Source organism: Girardinichthys multiradiatus, chromosome 7 (genome assembly GCF_021462225.1).
Source record: "Girardinichthys multiradiatus isolate DD_20200921_A chromosome 7, DD_fGirMul_XY1, whole genome shotgun sequence".
NCBI classification, from domain to species: domain Eukaryota; kingdom Metazoa; phylum Chordata; class Actinopteri; order Cyprinodontiformes; family Goodeidae; genus Girardinichthys; species Girardinichthys multiradiatus.
The window spans coordinates 33,263,850-33,284,850 of NC_061800.1; the positions used below are offsets into that span (position 1 = coordinate 33,263,850).

The following is a 21,001-nucleotide window of genomic DNA, read 5'->3' on the forward strand; positions in this document are numbered from 1 at the left end:
CACACAAAGGTGAAATAAACCTGGTCCTGTTGTACTAATGTTGTGAAATTACTATAAATATGTGATAGTTGACATCTATCAAATGTTTGATAAACCATTGTCCTAGGCTATTCTTTGGGGCAAACCAGACTTTTTTTTTTTTCACCTGTAACAATAATGAACTAAGGTGCAAAAAATAGTCACTCACCTATCCAAAAAATTTAAACAGGTGATCCAATCTCTTCCATGGTAACAGGTGTATAAAATCAAGCACCTAGACATGCAGACTGCTTCTGCAAACATTTCTAAAAAAAAATAAATTCCCCGCTCAGAAGCTAAGTCAACTCCAGCCCTAAGATTTCCTCGCTACTAAATATTCCACAGTCAACTGTGAGTGGTATTATGTGCAATGCATAATACGTTCTCTTGCCATTACCAATGGGGGCCCGCAGGGGTCAGCACTAGATCCACTACCGTTTTGTTTGTACTTGGTACTTTTTGGTCAGAAATGTACTATCTATTGGGGTTTCTTTTCTCTTGTATGCAAATCATTTAAAGTTGTAAATGATAGCACCAACGGTAGTTCAAATTAGTCAGACACAATTACACCTAAAGCTTTATGGCTGCAGTCAGACTTATCTACTAAATGCTGCCATATCAGAAATGATTTAGATGGGTATTGGTCCAGCTAACCTAAAACGTACCTAGGATACATTCACTGTTTGCATTGACTACTGTGAGATTCACTTGCAGTAACAAACTCAAAAAGCTTGGAGTGATCTTAGACCAAGCCATTCCAGCTGACCACCACATAAAGGAGGATACTATGTCTGTCATTTTCCAATCTGAAAAATATTACAAAGCTGAGACCAATCCTGTCTCGATTTTGCAGAGATCCTTATGCCCAAGGCATCAGCAAACTAAGCCACTGCTTAGGCTCCCAGACCACCAAGGTCCTTACATAAATGCTTGAATTAACACAGACCTAAAATGTTTATATTTGTTTATTGGAAATGAGAATACTAATGGTTTCAGCATATATAAATTAAAATATTTTAAACAGTTTTTTGTTTTTTTTTTATATCTAAAGGAATTGGAAAGTTAAGTGTATACAAAATCTCCATTGTTTGATTGTTGTATTACCATAGTTACAGTCAGACACTACAAGTTTAATCTTTAGTAAATAACCATTCATCTGTTGTTTCTTTTTAGCTAAGCAAATTAAACTGCTCCCAGATTTTACCAAATCTCTTTTGAAACACTGTTTGTGGGGTTTATGTTCTTAACAGGGAGGGGGGCCCAAAATCAAATTCTGCTTAAGGCCCCGTACAACCTTGGGACACCCCTTCGTGTGCGCATAAAGAAGCGCAACACCGTGTTTAAAAATATGTTTCATAGAACATGTCATGCACGCAGGTAACCTCTCAAACCGTGTGAAATGTAATTTTGTTTTTGATTAGAGGAATGAATAAATTCTGGCCTGCAACACTATATTCCATTTAGAGAGACCCCCATCACTCCCTCACACACCCTCCCGTCCGCCATCCAATCCTCAAACGGGGACAGCATCGGCGGGGGTCAAACGAAAAATAGCCTGATATATATACGGCCAAACGGTGATTTCTTCCTCTGAGTCTCCTCCAGTCTGTGCTGCACTCCTTCTGTGTCACCCGAACCGGAAATTGTCTGTGCTTCAGGGACAAGGTAGTTTTACTGTAACGATAAGCAAAAATGGCACCCAAGAAGGACCCTAAAGCTCCCGCCAAGAAGGCCGAACCTGCACCAGCACCGGCAGCCGCGCCTGAGCCAGCGCCCGCTCCTGCAGCAGCTCCCGCTGTTGACCTGTCCTCCGTCAAGGTACTATGACAATGAACGCATGATCTTTGCTGTGGGGACGATTAAGATTTGATGCACACTGTTTGGGATGAGCTGGAAATTGAGCTTTTCAACAAAAACTTGCATGCCAAATCTATCCGCATAGTTTATTTAAAATTATTTTATTCGTCACAATTGCCAAGGTTTAATATTTATACTTTGAATGAAAATATGAAGCACTGCGACCTATACAATGAGGCTTATTTTAAGTAGACGACAGATGCATTCACATTGATCACAAATTTGAAGGAGTTTTAAAGTTTCTGGAAAGATCTTGCGAGCAATTTGAGGTTTAGATGAACTCACAGAGCTGTGAATGGGGCTGCGGAGAATAAGCAGAACCATGGATAGCTCACCGCGGTTTTAGACCGCGCCCACCTGTTTCCGGATTGGACTCAGAGTGATGATTTATGCTTAATGGCAATCCACAGTGTGTCCAAATGTGGACATCTTAATGTGGCTAAAGTTGGACCCCCACAGATCAGGTGCAATCACATAAAGTAGGCGTTGGCAAAATGAAAAAAAATGTTTTATAGTTTTGTGGAAATTCATTTGTGTTTGGATGATTGATGATTTCATTAAAAATATTTTTTTCATTAAGTGTCTTTGCTTCTTAAACTTACACTGTTTCCTTCTGTTGGCTTGTAGATTGAATTCAGCGCAGACCAGGTTGACGGTGAGTCAACCTCTGCAGCCACAGAACATCACATTGCAAACAGACATCAGAAAACTCTCATCCTTCATACATTTCACCCGTCTTACTTGTAAGGCAGTCTGTCACCATCTTAAATGTTCACCGCATGAGAGATTAGTTAAACAAAAAACTTTAAAAATAACAATCAAATGCAAACCTGTAATAGGCTCAGCAGCAGGTGTTAAATGTTTCGGAGAGGTGTTCACTTAAACCATTTCTGTGTTTTGACATAACACAAAAATATCACATAGCAGGTGAAATTTAAGACTGGCTAAACGAGAGGATGCTTACTATGGGTAGTTAATTATAAAGTTTTAAAGGTCTCACACAAAAATCATTCAGCTATGCATCAGATTTGTGCAGCACAATACATTGTCCATAAAAAATTGTGCACAGTTGGAAGCAGCAGGTTTTGCAAAAAAAGAGGAAATAAGCCTCAATGAAATAAAATAAGTAGTTTCTGGTGCTAAAGTAGCTGCACAATGATTGACATTTCACCTGCAGCTGGAGGAGACCAATCAAAAACAAAACATTAGCAGTGTCAGAAAAAGATCACTAGGTTATAATACAAAAATAAAACACAGGACTCATTAATGATTAATGGGCTCTGGTATGCTAAATCAGTATATGCTGTTTTGGAATCTTGATATTGGTTTATTTTATTATACTATCTGAAGATCTTGTAAAATGGAACCACTTAAGAGCAGAAAAAGCCACAGGAAGAATAATGAAACGACAAGACTTTGACAAAAAGAAGCACCTGTGTGCTGCTAGTCCCTACTGGTTGCCGCAGGACCAGACCCTTAGTCAGGCTGGCTGCTTGTCACACCAAAGTCAGCACTCCCTTCTTTTACTCTGCTCTCACCCACTGAGGGCCTTGCCTTTAAAAGGAGGGGCTCATGTTCTCAGCTATGTTTATCAATTCCAAGGTGGTCTTTTAAAAGAGCCACACTGACAGAAGGAGACAGCTGAGACAGAAATAGTGTGAGGGGTGACGGGGCTCGGCAGCAGTCAGGTCCATTCAGCCAGCAACACAGCAGCCTTCTTGGACGTCTGGCGCTAGTTGTGCATATCCCTTGTCAGTTAGCAAAGTAACTACTTCCACCTGGTGGCAGTTGCGCAACAGCTGCACTTTTGAGAAAAACAATCTATTGCAAAAAATACATTACATTCATACTACACTTTTAAACTGATTTTACAGCATTAGAAGCTGCAGAAATCGAGTAATTAGACAAATATTTCAAATTTAAAAGACTTAAAAAACCTTGAACAAATAATTGACACAAAATGTCAAAAGCAATACACTTTCACATTCATCTAAAATTGTTGTAGAGACCACATAAAGTGATACCAACCATACAAAATTATTTGTCGTCAGTGGGTAGTTTAAAACCTTTGGGGAATAGAAATTTGAAGATGTACAAGATAAAGAGCTCCAAAACAGTAAACTTCAGGCATTATGAACCCCAAAAGCTCTTACATACTGACAAAATGCAACACAAATAATGGTTAAAGCAAATACAATGGAGCATTAAGGTGATGATATTCTCTTTTCACTGCACCCAATAGACTACAGAGAGGCCTTCGGCTTGTTCGACAGGGTGGGTGACAACAAGGTGGCGTACAACCAGCTCGCTGACATCATGCGCGCTCTGGGACAGAATCCCACCAACAAGGAAGTCAGCAAACTGCTGGGGAATCCCTCAGCTGATGGTAAGGATACCATTCACTAACTATATATAGAGACACTATATGATATTTTCATATCATATAGCGTCTTAAATTGGGTTTGAAAACAGACTTTTACAGTCAGCATTGATAATCTATTGTAACATTGTGATTACCAAGTCTTAATTAAATCTCTTCTGGACTTTAAATTTAAAAGAAGAATTGTTTAATGTCAGCAGCCAGATATTAAGTTTACTATGTCACTGCCAAATAAAAATTTCTGTAGCTCTCTAGATTTGTCTAAAGTGATTTTAAGACTGTATTGTATATGTGCCTTTTTAAGTAATCACTGAAGTTACCTCTGTGATCTTGGAAAAATAACAAGAACTGAAATCCTTAAACATGGAGTAGATTTAAACCTCTTACCACAGGAGGGCACTGTAGTATAACTTCCAGAAGTGTCACTGTCCATATGTTAAAAAAAAGGCACTAGACCTTCACCATAAGCTTTGCAATATTGGAAAAAAAATTACTTAGATATGCTTTTGAAAAGCCAGTTATGGGGTTTACTTAATCAAGTAAAACAAACGATAATTCATAAACTACAGCACCCTTCACAAATACAGTCACCCCTAGTAAAGATGTGTTAATAGCCTTAAAACATATTATGCTTTTATTCCAATAGCACAGTCTCACACTGAAAATGAAAGAAAAATCTCACTCCCATAAAAGATAACCCCAAACAATCCCCCAAATATATGTGACTGAAGGGTGTGGCGCGTGGCATGCGACCCATACATGGTGGCTTCAATCATCAAGGCACCTGTCCCTGGTTCAAGTCCCAACCCTGGCGACCTGTGCTGCATGTCTTCCCCCCTCTCTTCACCCCTCCTTCTATCTGGATATTGTCAAATAAAAAAATAAGGGTCAGTTGTGCTGCAAAAAAATTTAACTGAAGCATTTTGGTACTTTTACATTGCAATTTAAGTAAGGGCTGCAAAAAAATAGCTACTCGGTAATGGGAAACATGTGAAGTCAAAGCAATAATTAAAACTATTAAAATAAACAAACTATGGTAAACAAAGCTGTGATTCAGACACAAGTTTGTCTTGCCACCTCACACAGTGAGGGAGGTGGTAAGGGAGATAAAAAAACAACTATAAAAAAAGTAAGTTCGACTGCTGCAAAGAATGTAGGGCATCTTTAGGCTACCAGGTCGCCATAACAGCACTAATTTTAGGGCTTTTGTGCATGTTTTCAGGGGTGGCAATTACTGTGCAGGCCAATGTGCTAAGAAAACACAGTAACTATATACAAAAGTGTCTTGCAAACCAAAAATTAAAAAAAAACATAAATAGAGGTTTATGAGTGTTCATTTGTAAACCTGGAGCAGTTTTGGAGAAAAGATAAGAAGTCTGTAAAAGATGGGGAAGCAAATTACATTTAGCTCAATTTTAATTTGGACATGGAGTTCTTTGAGATATACTTGTAGAAATCTGTTAAAATCTGTTGTTCTATTTCTTTCTTTTCACGTAGACATGGCCAACAAGAGAGTAGAGTTTGAAGCTTTCTTGCCCATGCTTCAGACCATCATCAACAGCCCAAACAAGGCAGGATTTGAGGACTACGTTGAGGGTCTACGTGTCTTCGACAAGGAGGGCAACGGCACAGTCATGGGTGCTGAGCTGCGTATCGTCCTGGCAACACTGGGTAAGTCTGAACTGGGCTTTGACGATGTATGTAGAAGTACACGTTACTTTGTGTGTTTTCAACACTGAATGTGTTCTGTGACCCCCTGCAGGAGAGAAAATGACTGAGGGTGAGATTGATGCTCTCATGGCTGGACAGGAGGATGAGAACGGCTGCGTGAACTATGAGGGTGAGCCAAAAATTACTGTAACACTACTTCTGCTAATATTATCACTACTACTACTACTACTACTACTACTACTACTACCACATAACTCAGCTGGCTATGGAAATATTTTTAACCCCAGAGTAAATCAATCCAAAGACATAGATGCAATATCAAAACTAGCTGCAGGGAGAAAACTAAATCCCCACATCTTTTGTATACAAAAACAAACAGTAATGGTATGGAGAATTTTTACAAATTACAGAAATGTTTGTTGAAATGTTCTGTTAAAAAGGCAGTTAATAATTCACTTCATAATATTTCTTTTTGGCATCTTTTTTTGGTATAAATCAAAGTCATTCGGTCACAGTGGCTGAAGCTAACATCATGTTTGAGAGGTGCCTTCTGCTGTCTAAAAACAACTTCAACAACTCCTCTCTCAAAAAAACATCAAAGTGGTTTTCGTGGATGTTGCATTTGGGTAGTTGTTTACACAGATGTCAGTGATTATTTACTCAGGTAATGGAGGTAGGAGGCGGTGTGCAGGGCTACCAATTGTCAAGATTTAGCCAGGAAAGGCCGAATAATGAGCAAAATTAGTTTGTTCAACCTGCCATGCTGATTTGTTGGCACCAGATGGCACTCTTACTAATTTCAACTGTGATTTTCAGTGGTATCAGCTAAGATCCTATGTCCACTCACCTCTATGCTCATCACCTATGAAATGCAATACACAATTTCTGCCTGAAAGGTTACTGTCTGCTCTGCCAAGCAAACACCAAAAGATAAGCTTACTAAAATGAAAAGAATGTGCAGCTCAACAAGCAGTTTGCAAAAGTCATATAGTTGTTGAGGCTTTTAGCAATGACTCAACTGAAAATCTTTGTAGTTTATGTTGTTGGGAGTTTTTGATTTGCCATGAAAGTGAGAGTGACTTAAACATAAACAGAATGAAGGAGAACTGCTTGTATTAGTTTAGAGGAGCAACATATGTCCTTTATTATTTTCTATTGTTTTTGAGTGTTTTTTTTTTTCAAATCTTTTCATAAAATAGGAACACAAACATACTATACATATGTACGAAACACTATGCTTTGTTTGTATATTGTGCTTCTAGCACACTTCAGCTGACAGTCAGAAAGTTAGCAACTGCAGTGGTGTGCCACAACTGATCTTCCATTGTAAACTGTATACTGAGAATGGAACATGTAAAGCATGTCCAGACAGAGAAATAATCCTGGTGTCTAACTCAATAAAATAATGTACACTTAAACCACTGTTACATTTTTTCTTTTTATACCACTTATTTTCATATCAGTAATATCTGATATCTGTAAATAACCACTCAATGCAACCATGATCTAAGTTTTATGATTTGTAAACTATTGTTTGCAAAATCGGCAAGGAGGTTTTTAGATTGGAGGTGTTTTAAGGAGGTGGAAATCTGTTTTGTTCTTGGCCACCATTGGACTACTCATTAGCTTCAGAGTCTCTGACCAATTAATCTATATTGATATTGAATGGAGATGCTAAGAGTTATTTCCTACAGGTAGGAAATGTATTTCTCATAATCTGTTAACAAAGCCTCAGTTCAAAAATCCTGAACTGTCCTTTTAAATGTGTATTCAGTCTCCCTCTACTGCTCACAAAATAGAATGCATTCTTAATGCACAGCTACATTCCTTTATGTTTGAAACAAGATGGCTTTTTTTCGGGGGGGATGACACTAATTGTGACACTGTTACTGTATCTGTGGTGCATAAAATAAACCAAACTAATGAAGGCTCCAGCTTACTTTTTTTATGTGGTGTAACTAGTTTATTCTCTGATTTCATGTTGACCATTGTTTGTTTCCTCATTCATTTTTCTACTCTGTTCTTTCTGTATATTGCCCTGGTCTTCATCTGCAGCCTTTGTCAAGCACATCATGTCTGTGTAAGGACCCTGCCACTGTGGTGGTGAACATCAACTAGTGCAGACCCCATGGTGTCGTGACATCCACTCCCTGTTTCCTGAATCATCTGTGGAAGCACGGGGAACAAAGGACTAAGAGATGTCATTTCTTGAACCCTGTTTTGTTAAATCCTATTTTTTTCTCTTTTGTCCAAATGGTGCTTTGTCAGTTGTTTTTTTTTTTTTTTTTTCCTTTTTCTCTCTTCCTCCTCCTGCTACTCCGAAAGCAGTAATGACTGCCGAGGTGCTTCTTCCCTCATCTTCATCTGGGTCCCCGGGTCTTATTGGGGTTTTTGTTATTACAGAGGAACAGTGATGGAGGGGGAGGTGGAATACTGATGACCATTTCCTCCCACTTATTGCTTTGCTGGCTGTCTAGCTGCCATGTGGGTGACCTGTTTGGCCCAGGACTGGCCATCAAAATCATCCACCATTCACTCAATCCATCCCTGAGTCTTAAGCTAATGTATCCTCTGCCATTTTACAATAAACTTTTCACACTCCCATTTTATTCCAGAATACTTGACTCTATTTTCTGTTGACATTTGTATGCAGTAAATTTGAGCACATATTTAATATAAGCCTTTTTATGCAATTTTAAATAATAGTTAGGTCGCTACATAGCTAATTACCAAACTCTAAAACGATGCCTATAAGAACATTGGAGAGCTAAACCAGCACATATCAAACTAGATATCTGACTGGCAATTGTGTTAATTAAAAAATGAAATGAAATAAATAATAATAAAAATTAATTAATCTGGCCAGTTTAATACAATTTAAAATCTCTGAAATTCTTCCATTATATATAGTCTATAAAAAGGCTGAAATGGTTTATCCAGTTTTGAATTTCGTATTTACATTTTAACATATAAATTTAAGTAACTCTTGCCTGTATTGATGATGTTTTACTGATGTTTTATGGTGCACTACAGTGCTCAAATTTAGAGAGAACAAATGAAATTCAAATACAATGTTTTAAATTTCTTGGTTAAATGTAAACTTAGCATCTGGATTTTTATTTTTTTTTGTAACCATGCAACTTGGCAATACATCTTTTACCATTGGAACGCCTGTGTAATTTCCTCATAAATTGTGCCAGATTTGAAAGGAAAATGCATTTCAGGATTGAGCAGCAGAGTTAACTATGTGGTCTGCACCCATGAAAAAGTTACCAAATCCTGTCAATACCAAATATCTTATTTTGATGTTGACTCGTTTGGTCTTGTCTATTGGAGGGAAAGGTTTAAGTTTCAGAACAACAACTATTGTCAATTTAACATTATCAGTATTCAAACAAACAGTAGCCACAGAAGTGTGTGAGAGAACCATACACAACCACAGCTGATCACCAGCTTGATCACACACTGCTGTGGGATGACATCCCATTCTTCATCCAGGATTTGTCACAATTGAGCAGATGTGGTTGTGTTGTTCATTCTGGCATGAACAGCACATTCAAGCTGATCTCACAAGAGTTCAGTGGGGTTTAGGTTAGGACTGCAGGCAGATCACGCCATCCTCTCCATCTTCAAATTCTGGAGGGTGTTTCTAATAAACTTTGCCTTGTGGGGATAAGCATAGGCTTATCACCCACAGGCATGTTGGAGGAGTCATTGGATTGCTACTGGTTGGAGAATCCTACCTTGATAACTCTTTACATTTATATTGCCTGTAAAGATGACAAGCCTTGAAGGGGCCACTCCACACCATCACACTGGCACCACCAGAAACTGTTTAGCATTTGCAGAGATTTTGCAAGTGTTTCATGTGAGCAAGCCAGATACTCAACTCTGCTTTTCAACCAAAGTTACATTTTCTTAAAAATGTGTCAAAATTTGGGGGAAGTAAAGAGGCTCTCCAATAGCATAGAATTTATTACCAAGGAGCATTTTTACAAGAAATATAAAATTACTAAACACAAATGTCCTTCTTCGTTTTTGCTAAGTTTAAAATATGAAATGTTTGCTATTTATTCAAAAGAAAAAAGCAAAACAGAACAGTTTTGATGTCCATCTTCAGAGATGTATTGAATACAGTGTTGCTGCAAGAGACAGGAAAGGCCAACTTGGTTAATTTGTTCAATTTAATATCAAGAAAAAACTCTATCCAGTTCATGTGTAAGGACTACAGCGATCTAGGTATTAACTGTACAATGAAAGGTAAAAAAACATTGCTTTCAGAAAGTGATGTTTGCAAAACCCACTTTCTCACTTAACGTATTTTAGCCTGCGAAAGCCCTAAAATGCAAGTCTGACCCAACACCAGATTTTCTTTCACAGATATTTTTAGTTTGCAGTTACTTAAAGTTGTAGACAAATAAGGGTTGCCAAATTCATTTAACAACCATCCCTTCTGACTTTCCTCATTTGCCTTTGATTGTTTCTACTCTCATTTCCATATGTTAAATTTGAAGAAACATCGGATAAGTTACAAGTTACAATAGTAGTTCTAGAAGTCCAATTAAACTGAAAAAGCACAACAACGTATAAGGGGAATTTAGCTGCTTCAGAATTAAAAATTTCTGACTATATGCAAAACACTATGTTTGGCAGAAAACACATAATGCAGCTCACCCTGAACACTTACTGTGAAACATGATGGTGGCAGTATCATGCTATGGGGATGATTTTCTTGTTCAGTAGGGACAAGAAAGCAGGTCAGAGCTGAAGAGAAGATGGATGGGGCTTCATTCAATGCAAACCTAGAACAAAACATGTTAAAGGCTGCAAAAGACTTGAGACTGTGGAGAAAGTTCATCATCCAGCACGGGAGCAATCATAAACATGCCGCCAGGGCTACAATGGAATGCTTCAGATCAAAGCATCTTCAGGAGTTGAAATTGATCAATCAAAGTCCAGACCAAAAAACAATGACAACCTGTGGGAAGACAAAATGTGATTATGTTCAAAGGGTATTATTAGTGTTGCAAGGCACTGTATGTAATGCAAGAATATTCATCAATACAGTCACTCAAACAGATGCACTGTTTTTTAAGTGCAGTGTATTGGCTAACTTATTGTAAAGAAATTACATCAATCCATTCACATGCAAAAACGTGTATTTCTAATTCATTCCAATCTATTTTTTGATCATTTAAAAAGAAAACAAGAAGCTCGTTGTTACTTTTTGTTATTTTTATTGTCATTAATCATCATAATTGGTGTCATATCAACAGGAGAAAAACTGCATACATCTACTTGACCTTTTAAATACATTAAGAGTTGCTGCAGGGTGGAGCAGGAGTTGAGGGAGAGGCACACGGAGATGGGGGATGCAGAAAAAACACAGAAGCAAACAAACAGTTGCAGTTGGGAGCAGTAATTGAGCAAGAGGAGGGGTCATACCACAAACAGTGTCTGGAAAAAAAAACTAGATCACTCAAACATTTTGTCCAAACAGATATAACTGGAGCTGACTGAGTGCTTTCTCCCAGTTTACATTTTTCCATGATGAGTATTTTTTTAAATTTTTATTTAAGGCTTTTAAAAAGTTTTTTTTTCTTTTTCTTTTTTACAATTTCATCATCCTACACATCACAACAAAACACTCAGATACAGTGGTGTCCCTCCATAAAATGGCACAGGATCTGCACTAAATGCATACAAACATACACACGCACACGCATGCACTCACACACACACACACACACACACAACCTCCCTACTGACTAACACACACACACACACACACACACACAAACATCCGTGTTTTACTATCTTTATGAGGACTTTTCGGTTACTTCCATTGACTTCCATTCATTTTCCTTGACTTTTAGTGCCTAACCCTAACCAGTTAATACCTAACCCTAACCCTAACAATAACTCAATTCATACCCTAGTCCTAAACCTAACCCCTGTCCCAAGAACGGAATTTGAAAAAGTGAGGACCAGGAAAATGTCCTCACTTTGTCAAAATGTCCTCACTTTGCAATAAAAATACGAAAAATGGTTCTCACTCAGCAACAAGTACAAGAACACACACACACACACACACACACCAGACACACACAATATTTGAAGTAGCGGCATCATCTGCTGTAGCATCTCTTCTTCTGTGGCTCAGACAGCAATCAGCATCCATTTTGATGACTGAATCATCAACCTTTATTGGTTATTCATAATATTCCTCAAGGAATTTATTTCTAGAATATATGTGGAATGAGCTCCAGGTGTTTAAACAGGCTTCTATGTAGATCTGCTGAGCAGGTTAAGGTGAGTAAAGCTGTTTGACAGGATGGAGATTCATCCCTTAGTCTTGGACACTGTCACCAAGCATTACACTGTAAAACATCTATTGACTACAAAACATGACCTTGTTTATTGTTATCCATAAATGAGGAAATTATTTACTAAAATTTTTTTTTCTTGAATACAAAAGAGCCTCTTTTCGTATTTGATTCATACATGCTTGTCATAACATGATGTGGTTCTTGCATAAATGTCATTTTAAAGTAATATTTTATAGCCATATTTTTGCTTCCGCTTAAAATGTGTTGATGTGTGAATGGGAAAGAAGTTGTATTTTAAAGATATGTCTATATTATTAGTTTTAAATAGATCATGGGTTGAGTCACAATACTGACTCACAATAAGGATGCTTGTTGTTGGGAATCTGGCAATCATGCATGTTTTCTGAGCAAGAACAAAAAGGGTGGCATGGTGTACAGGCCATGTCTTTAATTGGTTAATGTAGAAAAAAGGCTGTCACTTCTCAACACTGATCAAAGATCAGGAAAGCCAGTGATGAGAAATATACCACTTAATCTAGAGCAAACGCCCAGTCTAACTCTATGCAAAACGTTCAAAACAAAGGAATATCCACAAAACAAATCAGAAAACACACGTTTAGGGTTAAAAATAGAGGACCAAAACACAGTAGCTTCTAAGTCTAGTCTTTGCTTAGAGTTTAGTGAAAGATCTTGAGATAAAGATGTTAAGGAGAACTCGGTTTGCTGAGCATCAATGGTAACCACTTTGTTTCAGGATGGCAAGTGAGGGCAGAAAAGTTTACAAAGGTGAAGATGTTTAGGATGCACAGCAGCAATCCAGAGATCCAGTGTTCACAAGCCCTGCTTGGCTAGGGCTTCAGTGACATCCTTGGCCAAGGTTGCTAACTGTGGAGACTCCATTATGTTGAGACTGCCAGAGGACGACAGCTGGCTTTCCTTGTGGTGCTGGGGAGAGATGGAGCCTGACACATCAGGTGATTGGACAATGATCTCAGCTCCATGGTCAACACGGGCCTTTGCATGCTCGCGAAACGTCAACCTGTGGCTCTCAATCTGTTAATGCAGGAAACATGATTCAAAAATACAACAAGTTTGAAGCAAATGCAAACAGTCTTTCTGTCTGCATTCATCAAGTTTTCGAATAAAAAGATATATTCTCCTGGATAAAATTGTAAAACTCATCTACATGCTCTTCACGCCTCAGACTTTAAGTAAGGACACTACGATGTGCAATAAATCAAAACAGAACAAGTGTTTGTAGATATTTGACGTCTCAAACAAATTCTCTCTCCTTGAACGGTGCGATAGAAGCACTTCGCATTTAGACACTCACCATTATGCGACCTCCACCAGGAATGTGATGTGCATTCTCCAGTGAACCCACCTTGGCTTGAGCTTTGTCTTTGAAATCCAACTTCACACTCTCTATCCGCACATTGCCGCCACCTGAACACAAGCAGAAGAAGAGTGGACGGTTACAAAAAACCAAGCACATACAGAGCCTTGCAAAACTACAAGGGGTTAACCATCATACTATTTCACATTTGGTCACTTTACAGTCACAAACGTCTGTGTATTTAAAATTTAATGTAACAGATCAGAATAAAATAGTACATAATTGTGAAGTGGAAGAAAAATGTTACATGGTTATCAAAATGTTATTCAAATAAAGATCTGAAGGGTGTGTCATGCAGTTGTTTGTTGTTTTGCATTTGCCTTGTACCCAGTTTGCCACAAGCTACCTAGGGGCACAGAAAATACTATATGGAACAAGGTGCTCTGTTTAGATGGAATCAAATTTGAGCTTTTTGGCCTACATGGAAAAAACTATGTAACTGAAAACTACTGCTGCCACATGATGACTTAGAATAATAATAATAATGATGATGAATTTAATTCATGGGTGCCTTTCTTGACACAGTCAATGTCACCTTACATCATCAAACAAAACATAAAAACAGACACAATATTGACAAACAATCAAATAAAGTACAAAGATACAATTTAAATTAGACAATGCAGTTATGATCAGAGCGAGTAAGCTGGTTTAAATAGATTAGTTTTCAGTTTGGATTTAAAATGTTGTAGTGAGTCTGTGTTACAGAGATCAGGGGAGCAGAGCAGCTGAAAGCTCTGCTCCCCATGGTAACAAGATGAGCAGGGGAAACAGTAAGGTGAATGGAGAAAGAGGATCTCAGGGTGCGGGGGGGTGTAGCAATGTGAAGGAGGTCAGAAAGATATGGAGGGACGAGGTTGTGGGCAGCTTTGAAGGTAAGGGGGAGAATATTGTAGTTGATGCGATGTGCGATGGTGAGCTAATGAAGCTCCTTTAGAAGACGTGTGAGGTGATGGATTGAAGGACTGGGTATAACGATATGGACAGCTGAGTTTTGGACCAGTTGTAATTTATGAAGGGTTTTATGTGGAAGGTCAAGAAGAAGAGAATTGCAATAATCTAAATGGGATGTGACCAGACTGTGAACAAGAACAGCAGTGGAGTGAAGGGTGAGAGAAGGACAGAGATGATTAATGTTAAGAAGATGGAAAAAGGCAGACAGTGATATTATTGACATGGGAGGCGAAGGGACAGGTGGTGACGAGGATGACACCCAGACGTGACCTAAGGGGAAGGGAAAAAGGAGATATAGAAAGGAATACAAAAGTTATGACGTTTGTTTAATATAGATTTTGTGCCTTTTAAAAAGGTAATCAGTGAGGGATGAAGTTGGGTTTGGTTGAGGGGTAGAGCTGGGTATCATCCAAAAAAGCAGTGAAAGTGAATATGATGTTTGCAAATATGACATAGGGGGAAAAGGTAAATGATGAATAACAGGGGTCCCAGGACAGCCCTGGGGGACACCACAAGTGACAGGGACTGGATGGGAAGTGAATGATTTAAACTGAATGAACTGTGTGTGGCAGCTGTTTGAGGGTGGAAGGAACAACACCAGTGGTAAGGTAAGAGTGTATAAAAACTGTAAAGAGAGAAGACAGAGAGGGGAGAGCGGATTTACAAGGACAGTGGGAAGAGGGTCTAATTGGCAAGCTGGAGATTGGATTTTTGAATGAATTTGGAGACTTCATTAACTGAGAGTTGGTTGAATACTGAAAGTGAATAGGTGGAGACAAATGAAATTGGAGCAGAGGTGGGTATAAGCTGTTGGAGGAAATGTTCTATTTTAGAAAAGAAAAATGATACCAAAGTGTGACTGAAATCAGGAATACAGGTGGGGAGGACGTGAATCTAGGGTTTTTGTAATATTTGCAAATAAGGAGAAGAGGGGCTTAGAGTTGAACTGATTAAACCAGAATAATATATAGATTTTGGCTGCAGAAATGCAGTCTTCATATATGATTTGAAAACATGTCACAGTGAGACTAGTTTTCTTTCAAGTTGACGTCCTTTTGCTTTTAATTGTCTAAAAGTGGGAGTGGATCAAGGTGCATTATGAGTAAATGAAACAGATCTGGTTTTGAGTGGAACAAGGCTGTTTAAAAGGTTACGAAGAGAGTTGTTGAAGTGTGAGGGCAATTCATCTGGGCTAGAAAACCTGTCAACATTGGGAAGGCTGTTGATACAAACAGATAAATTGCCCGAGTTGATGTTCTTAATTTTACGCAAATATTGCGCGGGGGGGTTAGATTTGGAGAGTGAGAGATTAGAATGTGCTATGAATCTGCAATGTTCACTGAGTGTCTGTGAACATAAAAACTTATGTTCACAGACACTCTGCACCCAATTTAATGGAGCTTGAACTATTTTGCAAAAAAAGGGCAACAATCACAAGTGTCCATATGTGCAACACTGATAGAAACATAACCCTAAAAGATTACAGCAGTTATTTGCACGTATTGACTAAGGGGGTTGAAAACAAATGCTAACCAGACTGTTCATTTTACAGTTTTGCACAGATTGTGAAAACCACATTTGATTATCCTTCATAATTATGCAGAACCTTGTCTTGGTTAGTTAGTTAAGGTCTTAGTACACTGCAGTTTTTAGTTGCAACATGTAAAAGAAGTGAAAAAGTTCAATGGGTATGAATACATTTGCAAGGCACTATAAACTGACCCACAGTTGAGAATGAACATTTTGGTTACCAGTGGGGAGGAACTTGCATGCACAGAAAACTTTAGGTTAAGGATTTAACCCCGGTTCTCTGAAACATGAGTGAGGTATCTCACTATGGGACACGCCTCCAGCGCCTGTCCCCCAGAAGCTCTATTACATTACGCCAGTCTTGACTGGCAGGCGGAAGTGACGTCCGCTCCCATGGGAGGACTTCCTCCCAGTATAAAAGTCGACGTTACGTAGGTGATCTTCAGTTTAATAAGCACACCTCTTCCTCGCTCCCTGCAAGGAGGGTGATCTGGTGAGATACCTCACTCATGTTTCAGAGAACCGGGGTTAAATCCTTAACCTAAAGTTCTCTTTCAACATTCGTTTCGGTATCTCACTATGGGATATTTCTGCTCCCGTATTGCCAGATAAGCTCACTCGAAGACCAACAGATTGCATCTTGCATTCATGGCAATGTGGAACCCACACCCAGAACCGTGTGAGCCAGTGTGGGCCTGGTGACAACCAGTTTATAGAACCTAGTGAAGGTGTAAGGGGTCGCCCAGTTGGCAGCCTCACATATTTCCTCCACAGGTATACCCTGGAACAGTGCCCAGGATGATGCCACACCACGGGTGGAATGAGCCCGCAGACCTGCAGGGGGTGCAAGGCCTCTGCTCTCATAAGCCATAATAATAGCCCCCACTACCCAATGCGAAAGACGTTGCTTTGTGAGGGGCTTTCCTTTATGTGATGAAGCCCACGACACAAACAGCTGCTCTGATTTACGAAAATCTGCTGTTTTTTTCACATATAACCGCAGAGATCGTACTGGGCAGAGCGTATGCAGTCGTTCATGCTCCTGAGAGGAGAATGGTGGTGGGTAGAAATCCATTAATTCAAGGGCACGGCATGGCAGAGCCGTAGCAACCTTAGGTATAAAGGCAGGATTAGGTTTCAGTAAAACCCTTGACTCACCCAGAAACTGCATGCAGGACGGGTTAACTGAGAGTGCTTGAATGTCACTCACACGCTTAGCAGAAACCAGAGCAATCAATAAGGCCGTTTTAAAGGAAAGCACTTTGAGCTCAACCTGCTGCAACGGTTCGAACGGTGCACGTGACAACGCATCGAGTACCATAGGTAAATCCCATGAAGGAGTGAGGCTCCTCGACACTGGACGGAGCCGTCGTGCACCTTTCATGAACTGACACACCAGGGGGTGCTGCCCCACTGTTTTGTCACCAAAGCCAACGTGACAGGCTGAAATAGCAGCCAGGTACACCTTCACAGTGGAAAAAGCCAAGCCTTTATCCAACAGTGCCTGCAGAAAAGTGAAAACGTCCGACACAGGGCTTTGCATTACGCTCACCATAGGTTTTGCGCACCAACCCACGAATGCCTGCCATTTACCCTCATACACGTTACGCGTGGAAACGGCCCTTGCATTTTGAATTGTGTCAATAACGCTCTGGGGAAGCCCACTGGCAGCCAGATGTAACCCCTCACAGGCCAGGCCCATAGGGCCATGCACTCTGGATGCGGATGAAATATTTCTCCGCGTGCCTGCGTCAGGAGATCTCTGCGGAGGGGAAGCCGCCATGGCTCGCCGTGTAGCATCTGAAAAATCTCCGCTAGCCAATGTTTCCCTGGCCAGCGGGGAGCTATCAGAATGAGTGAGTGTTTTCCCTCTCGCACCCTGGCGAGAGTAGGAATGATCAGTTCCAGCGGGGGAAAGGCGTACAGTAAGGCCGGCGGCCATTTGTGCGCTAGAGCATCCAGCCCAAGCGGAGCTTGTTGCTCTGTCAGTGAGAAAAACATCGGACACTGAGCATTTTCCCCTGATGCGAAGAGGTCGACTTCCGCTCGGCCGTACCTCTTCCATATCTGGGTCATCACCTCGCTGTGGAGTTTCCACTCTTTGTAGCGGGGATTGCCCCTTGACAGCAGATCCGCGCCTCTGTTCATTACCCCTGGCACGTGAGTCGCTCTTAGCGACAGCAAGTGTGAGCTGGTCCAGATTATCAGTCTGTATGCCAGCTCGTGTAAATGACGTGAGCACAGACCCCCCTGTCTGTTGATGTAAGCAACCACTGTTGTGTTGTCCGTTCTGACCAAAACATGGTGCCCTTTGATAAAGGGCAGAAAGTGTCTCAGTGCCAGCATCATGGCCAGGAGTTTCAGACAATTTATGTGAGCTGTCTGTGTTTGTGGACTCCAAACGCCGTTTACCATCATCCCCTCATGAGTGGCTCCCCAGCCTGTCAGCGAGGCATCTGTGGTAATTACCTTCCTCGTCAGGATGGTTCCCATGGTAACGCCGGTGTTGAGAAAACCGGGACGCTTCCATGGGCTCAGCGCGCGTGCACATATGAGAGAAACCAGGACGCTGCGGTGAGCATGGCGTGTGGGACTCAAGCTGAGTGACGCCACCCACCTTTGAAATGGGCGCATGTGTAGACGGCCGAGTGTGATGACCGCCAGCGCAGACGCCATCAGACCGAGCAGTCTGAGGCATAACCTGAATTTCACCTGTGTGCCTCTGCGAAAGAGTGCCAGACAAGCCTGAAAGGCTTTTACTCGTTCTGCTGAGAGGCGCACTCTGAACTCGACTGAATTTAGGGACAGGCCAATGAAGGTGATTGTTTGTACTGGGGTTAAAATGCTCTTTTCCCAGTTTATTGTGAATCCCAGGGCTGTCAGATGTAAAGTAAGCATCTCGGCATGCGTCCTGAGCTCCTCTAAAGACAGAGCTGCAATCAGCCAATCGTCTATATACGTCGCCAGACGCATCCCCCTTTCCCTCAGAGGCGCGATGGCTGCCTCGGTGCATTTCACAAACACACGTGGGCTCAGTGAGAGGCCAAAAGGAAGTACCAGGTACTCGTATATCTCTCCCTGAAACGCAAATCTGAGGTATTTTCTGTGAGGGGGGTATATAGGGATATGGAAATATGCGTCTTTCAAGTCTATGGAGACAAACCAGTCTCCTTGACGCGCAAACTTTATCAGAGCTGCGTGTGTTAGCATCCTGAACGAATACCGTCTCAGATATGTGTTCAGAGCCCGCAGATCCAATATCGGTCGCAGACCCCTGCCCCTTTTCGACACGAGAAAGTATCTGGAGTAAAACCCGTCTCTGCTTTTCTCCTGCGGTACCAGCCGGACAGCTCTTTTGTGCTGCAGGGAAATTATTTCCTCCTGCAGGACGCGAGCGGACTCTCCCCGGGCGTATGACTGTACTATGCCCTTGAAACGGGGTGGGGCTGTCACAAATTGGAGCCTGTATCCCTTGGATACAGTCTTTATCACCCAATCCGACGCTCCACACGCTCGCCACAGCTGAGTGTTGTTTGCCAGTGGACCTAAAGGTGCTTCCGTGTAAACACTGCGCAACACCGGCTGAGGGATCAGCTGTTCCACTACAACTGCCAGCTGCGCTCGTCCCAGGTCTGCTTCTTCCACAGAAAAAACAGCCTGCTGTGTTAGAGGTAGGGTGAGAGCCCCCCTTTGTGGCCTCATGTGCAGCTGTGGCAAGGGTGGAGCGGGAGCTCCAGCCTGCCGCTGTGCCAAAGCTGGAGCGAGAGTTCCCCCTTGTGGCCTCATGTGCAGCTGCACGGCCATGTCCTGTCCTTGTGTTATTTTTAACATATTTTTCATGTTTTTTTGTTGTGGCTGCGCCCTCGGCTCCAGGCCTGGATGCGTGCCAGAAAACAACTTTATTGGACATGTTGCGAAGGGGGAAGGTCGTGTTTTTAGACACTGGCATGTGTTTGTGCACTGGTGTGTGCTTTCTGGCCACTGAGCTCTCGGTGGCTTTGATCCTCCTCCGCTTCGGTCGGCTCTGAACAATGAGCTCCAACGTCGGCTCTGCAGGCCGTTTGAGTTGCCTTGAACGTGGCATTCTGAACTCGAACTGGGACAGGACGTGTCCTGGTAGGGGGGGTGCAGGTGTCTGGCAGATCCTGCTCTCCCACCCCGAAGACGGCTCCCTAGGTAGCGCGCCTCTTTTTCTTTGCGCTCACAGTAGCGGAAGGGGTCGCTTGGTTCCCCGGCGTTGTCGGGGGAGCGAATGGCTTCCTTCCCCAAGCACCTTTGAGCTCGGTTTGTTTCCCATGGTCCGCTGACTGCGGCTGAGGCTGGCGTTTGGGGATGCGGTAGGCCGGTCGAGCAGCCGCTTGAGCGAACGGCACACGGGGTGCTGGAGGGGGAGGAGGTTGCGCTTTCCTGGGCAGACACAGCTTTAGCGCTTCACCTTCCCTCTTCTTTTCCTCACAGCGTTTTTGCATGGCTGCCACAGTGGGTCCGAATAAGCTCTTCGGGTCCACGAGGGTGTCGAGGAGCTGGTTCTTTTCCCTCTGAGACAGGCTAGAGAGGTTCAGCCATCTAGCTCTCTCCTGAGTGACCATCAGGGCCATGGCTCTCCCGGATGCTTGGACAGCACTTCTGTGGAGACGCAGGCATAGGTCTGTCACCACGCACAACTCGTCCCACAAATCGTCCATCGGTGTGCCAGTCATCTGCTCCTGTAATTCCGCTTGGTAAGCGAGGAGAAGAGATGAAGCGTTTAAGGCTTTAACAGATGCAGCCACCGCCTTGTAGCTTTTCTCATTCAGAGTGGACTGAAAAGAGTCAGCTTTGAAGGGAAGGGTGGGTCCTGCCGCTGTCATGGCTGACTTTTGCGAT

At 41.7% G+C, this 21,001-nt stretch overlaps 2 protein-coding genes across 4 annotated transcripts in view; one reads left to right on the plus strand and one right to left on the minus strand.

The window, feature by feature from the left end:
* Positions 1-1,604: 1,604 nt before the first annotated feature.
* Positions 1,605-8,535, plus strand: myl1 (myosin, light chain 1, alkali; skeletal, fast). Its single transcript, XM_047371030.1, has 6 exons — positions 1,605-1,836; positions 2,503-2,530; positions 4,118-4,261; positions 5,753-5,926; positions 6,018-6,095; positions 7,982-8,535. Exons 1-6 carry the CDS (start codon positions 1,711-1,713, stop codon positions 8,008-8,010), a joined length of 579 nt encoding a protein of 192 aa, XP_047226986.1. The 5' UTR covers positions 1,605-1,710; the 3' UTR covers positions 8,011-8,535.
* Positions 8,536-11,904: 3,369 nt separating this feature from the next.
* The window catches only part of map2 (microtubule-associated protein 2), a 36,192-nt gene continuing 27,095 nt past the window's right edge, over positions 11,905-21,001 (minus strand). For 2 of the 3 annotated variants that reach the window (XM_047370089.1, XM_047370087.1), the window contains 2 exons: positions 13,589-13,701; positions 11,905-13,308 (listed from right to left, as the gene is read on the minus strand). In XM_047370089.1, the coding sequence (XP_047226045.1) occupies positions 13,087-13,308; positions 13,589-13,701 (335 nt within the window). In that variant the 3' untranslated portion in view covers positions 11,905-13,086. The remainder of the gene's footprint in view (positions 13,309-13,588; positions 13,702-21,001) is intronic. The other variant, XM_047370088.1, reaches the window with a different exon arrangement.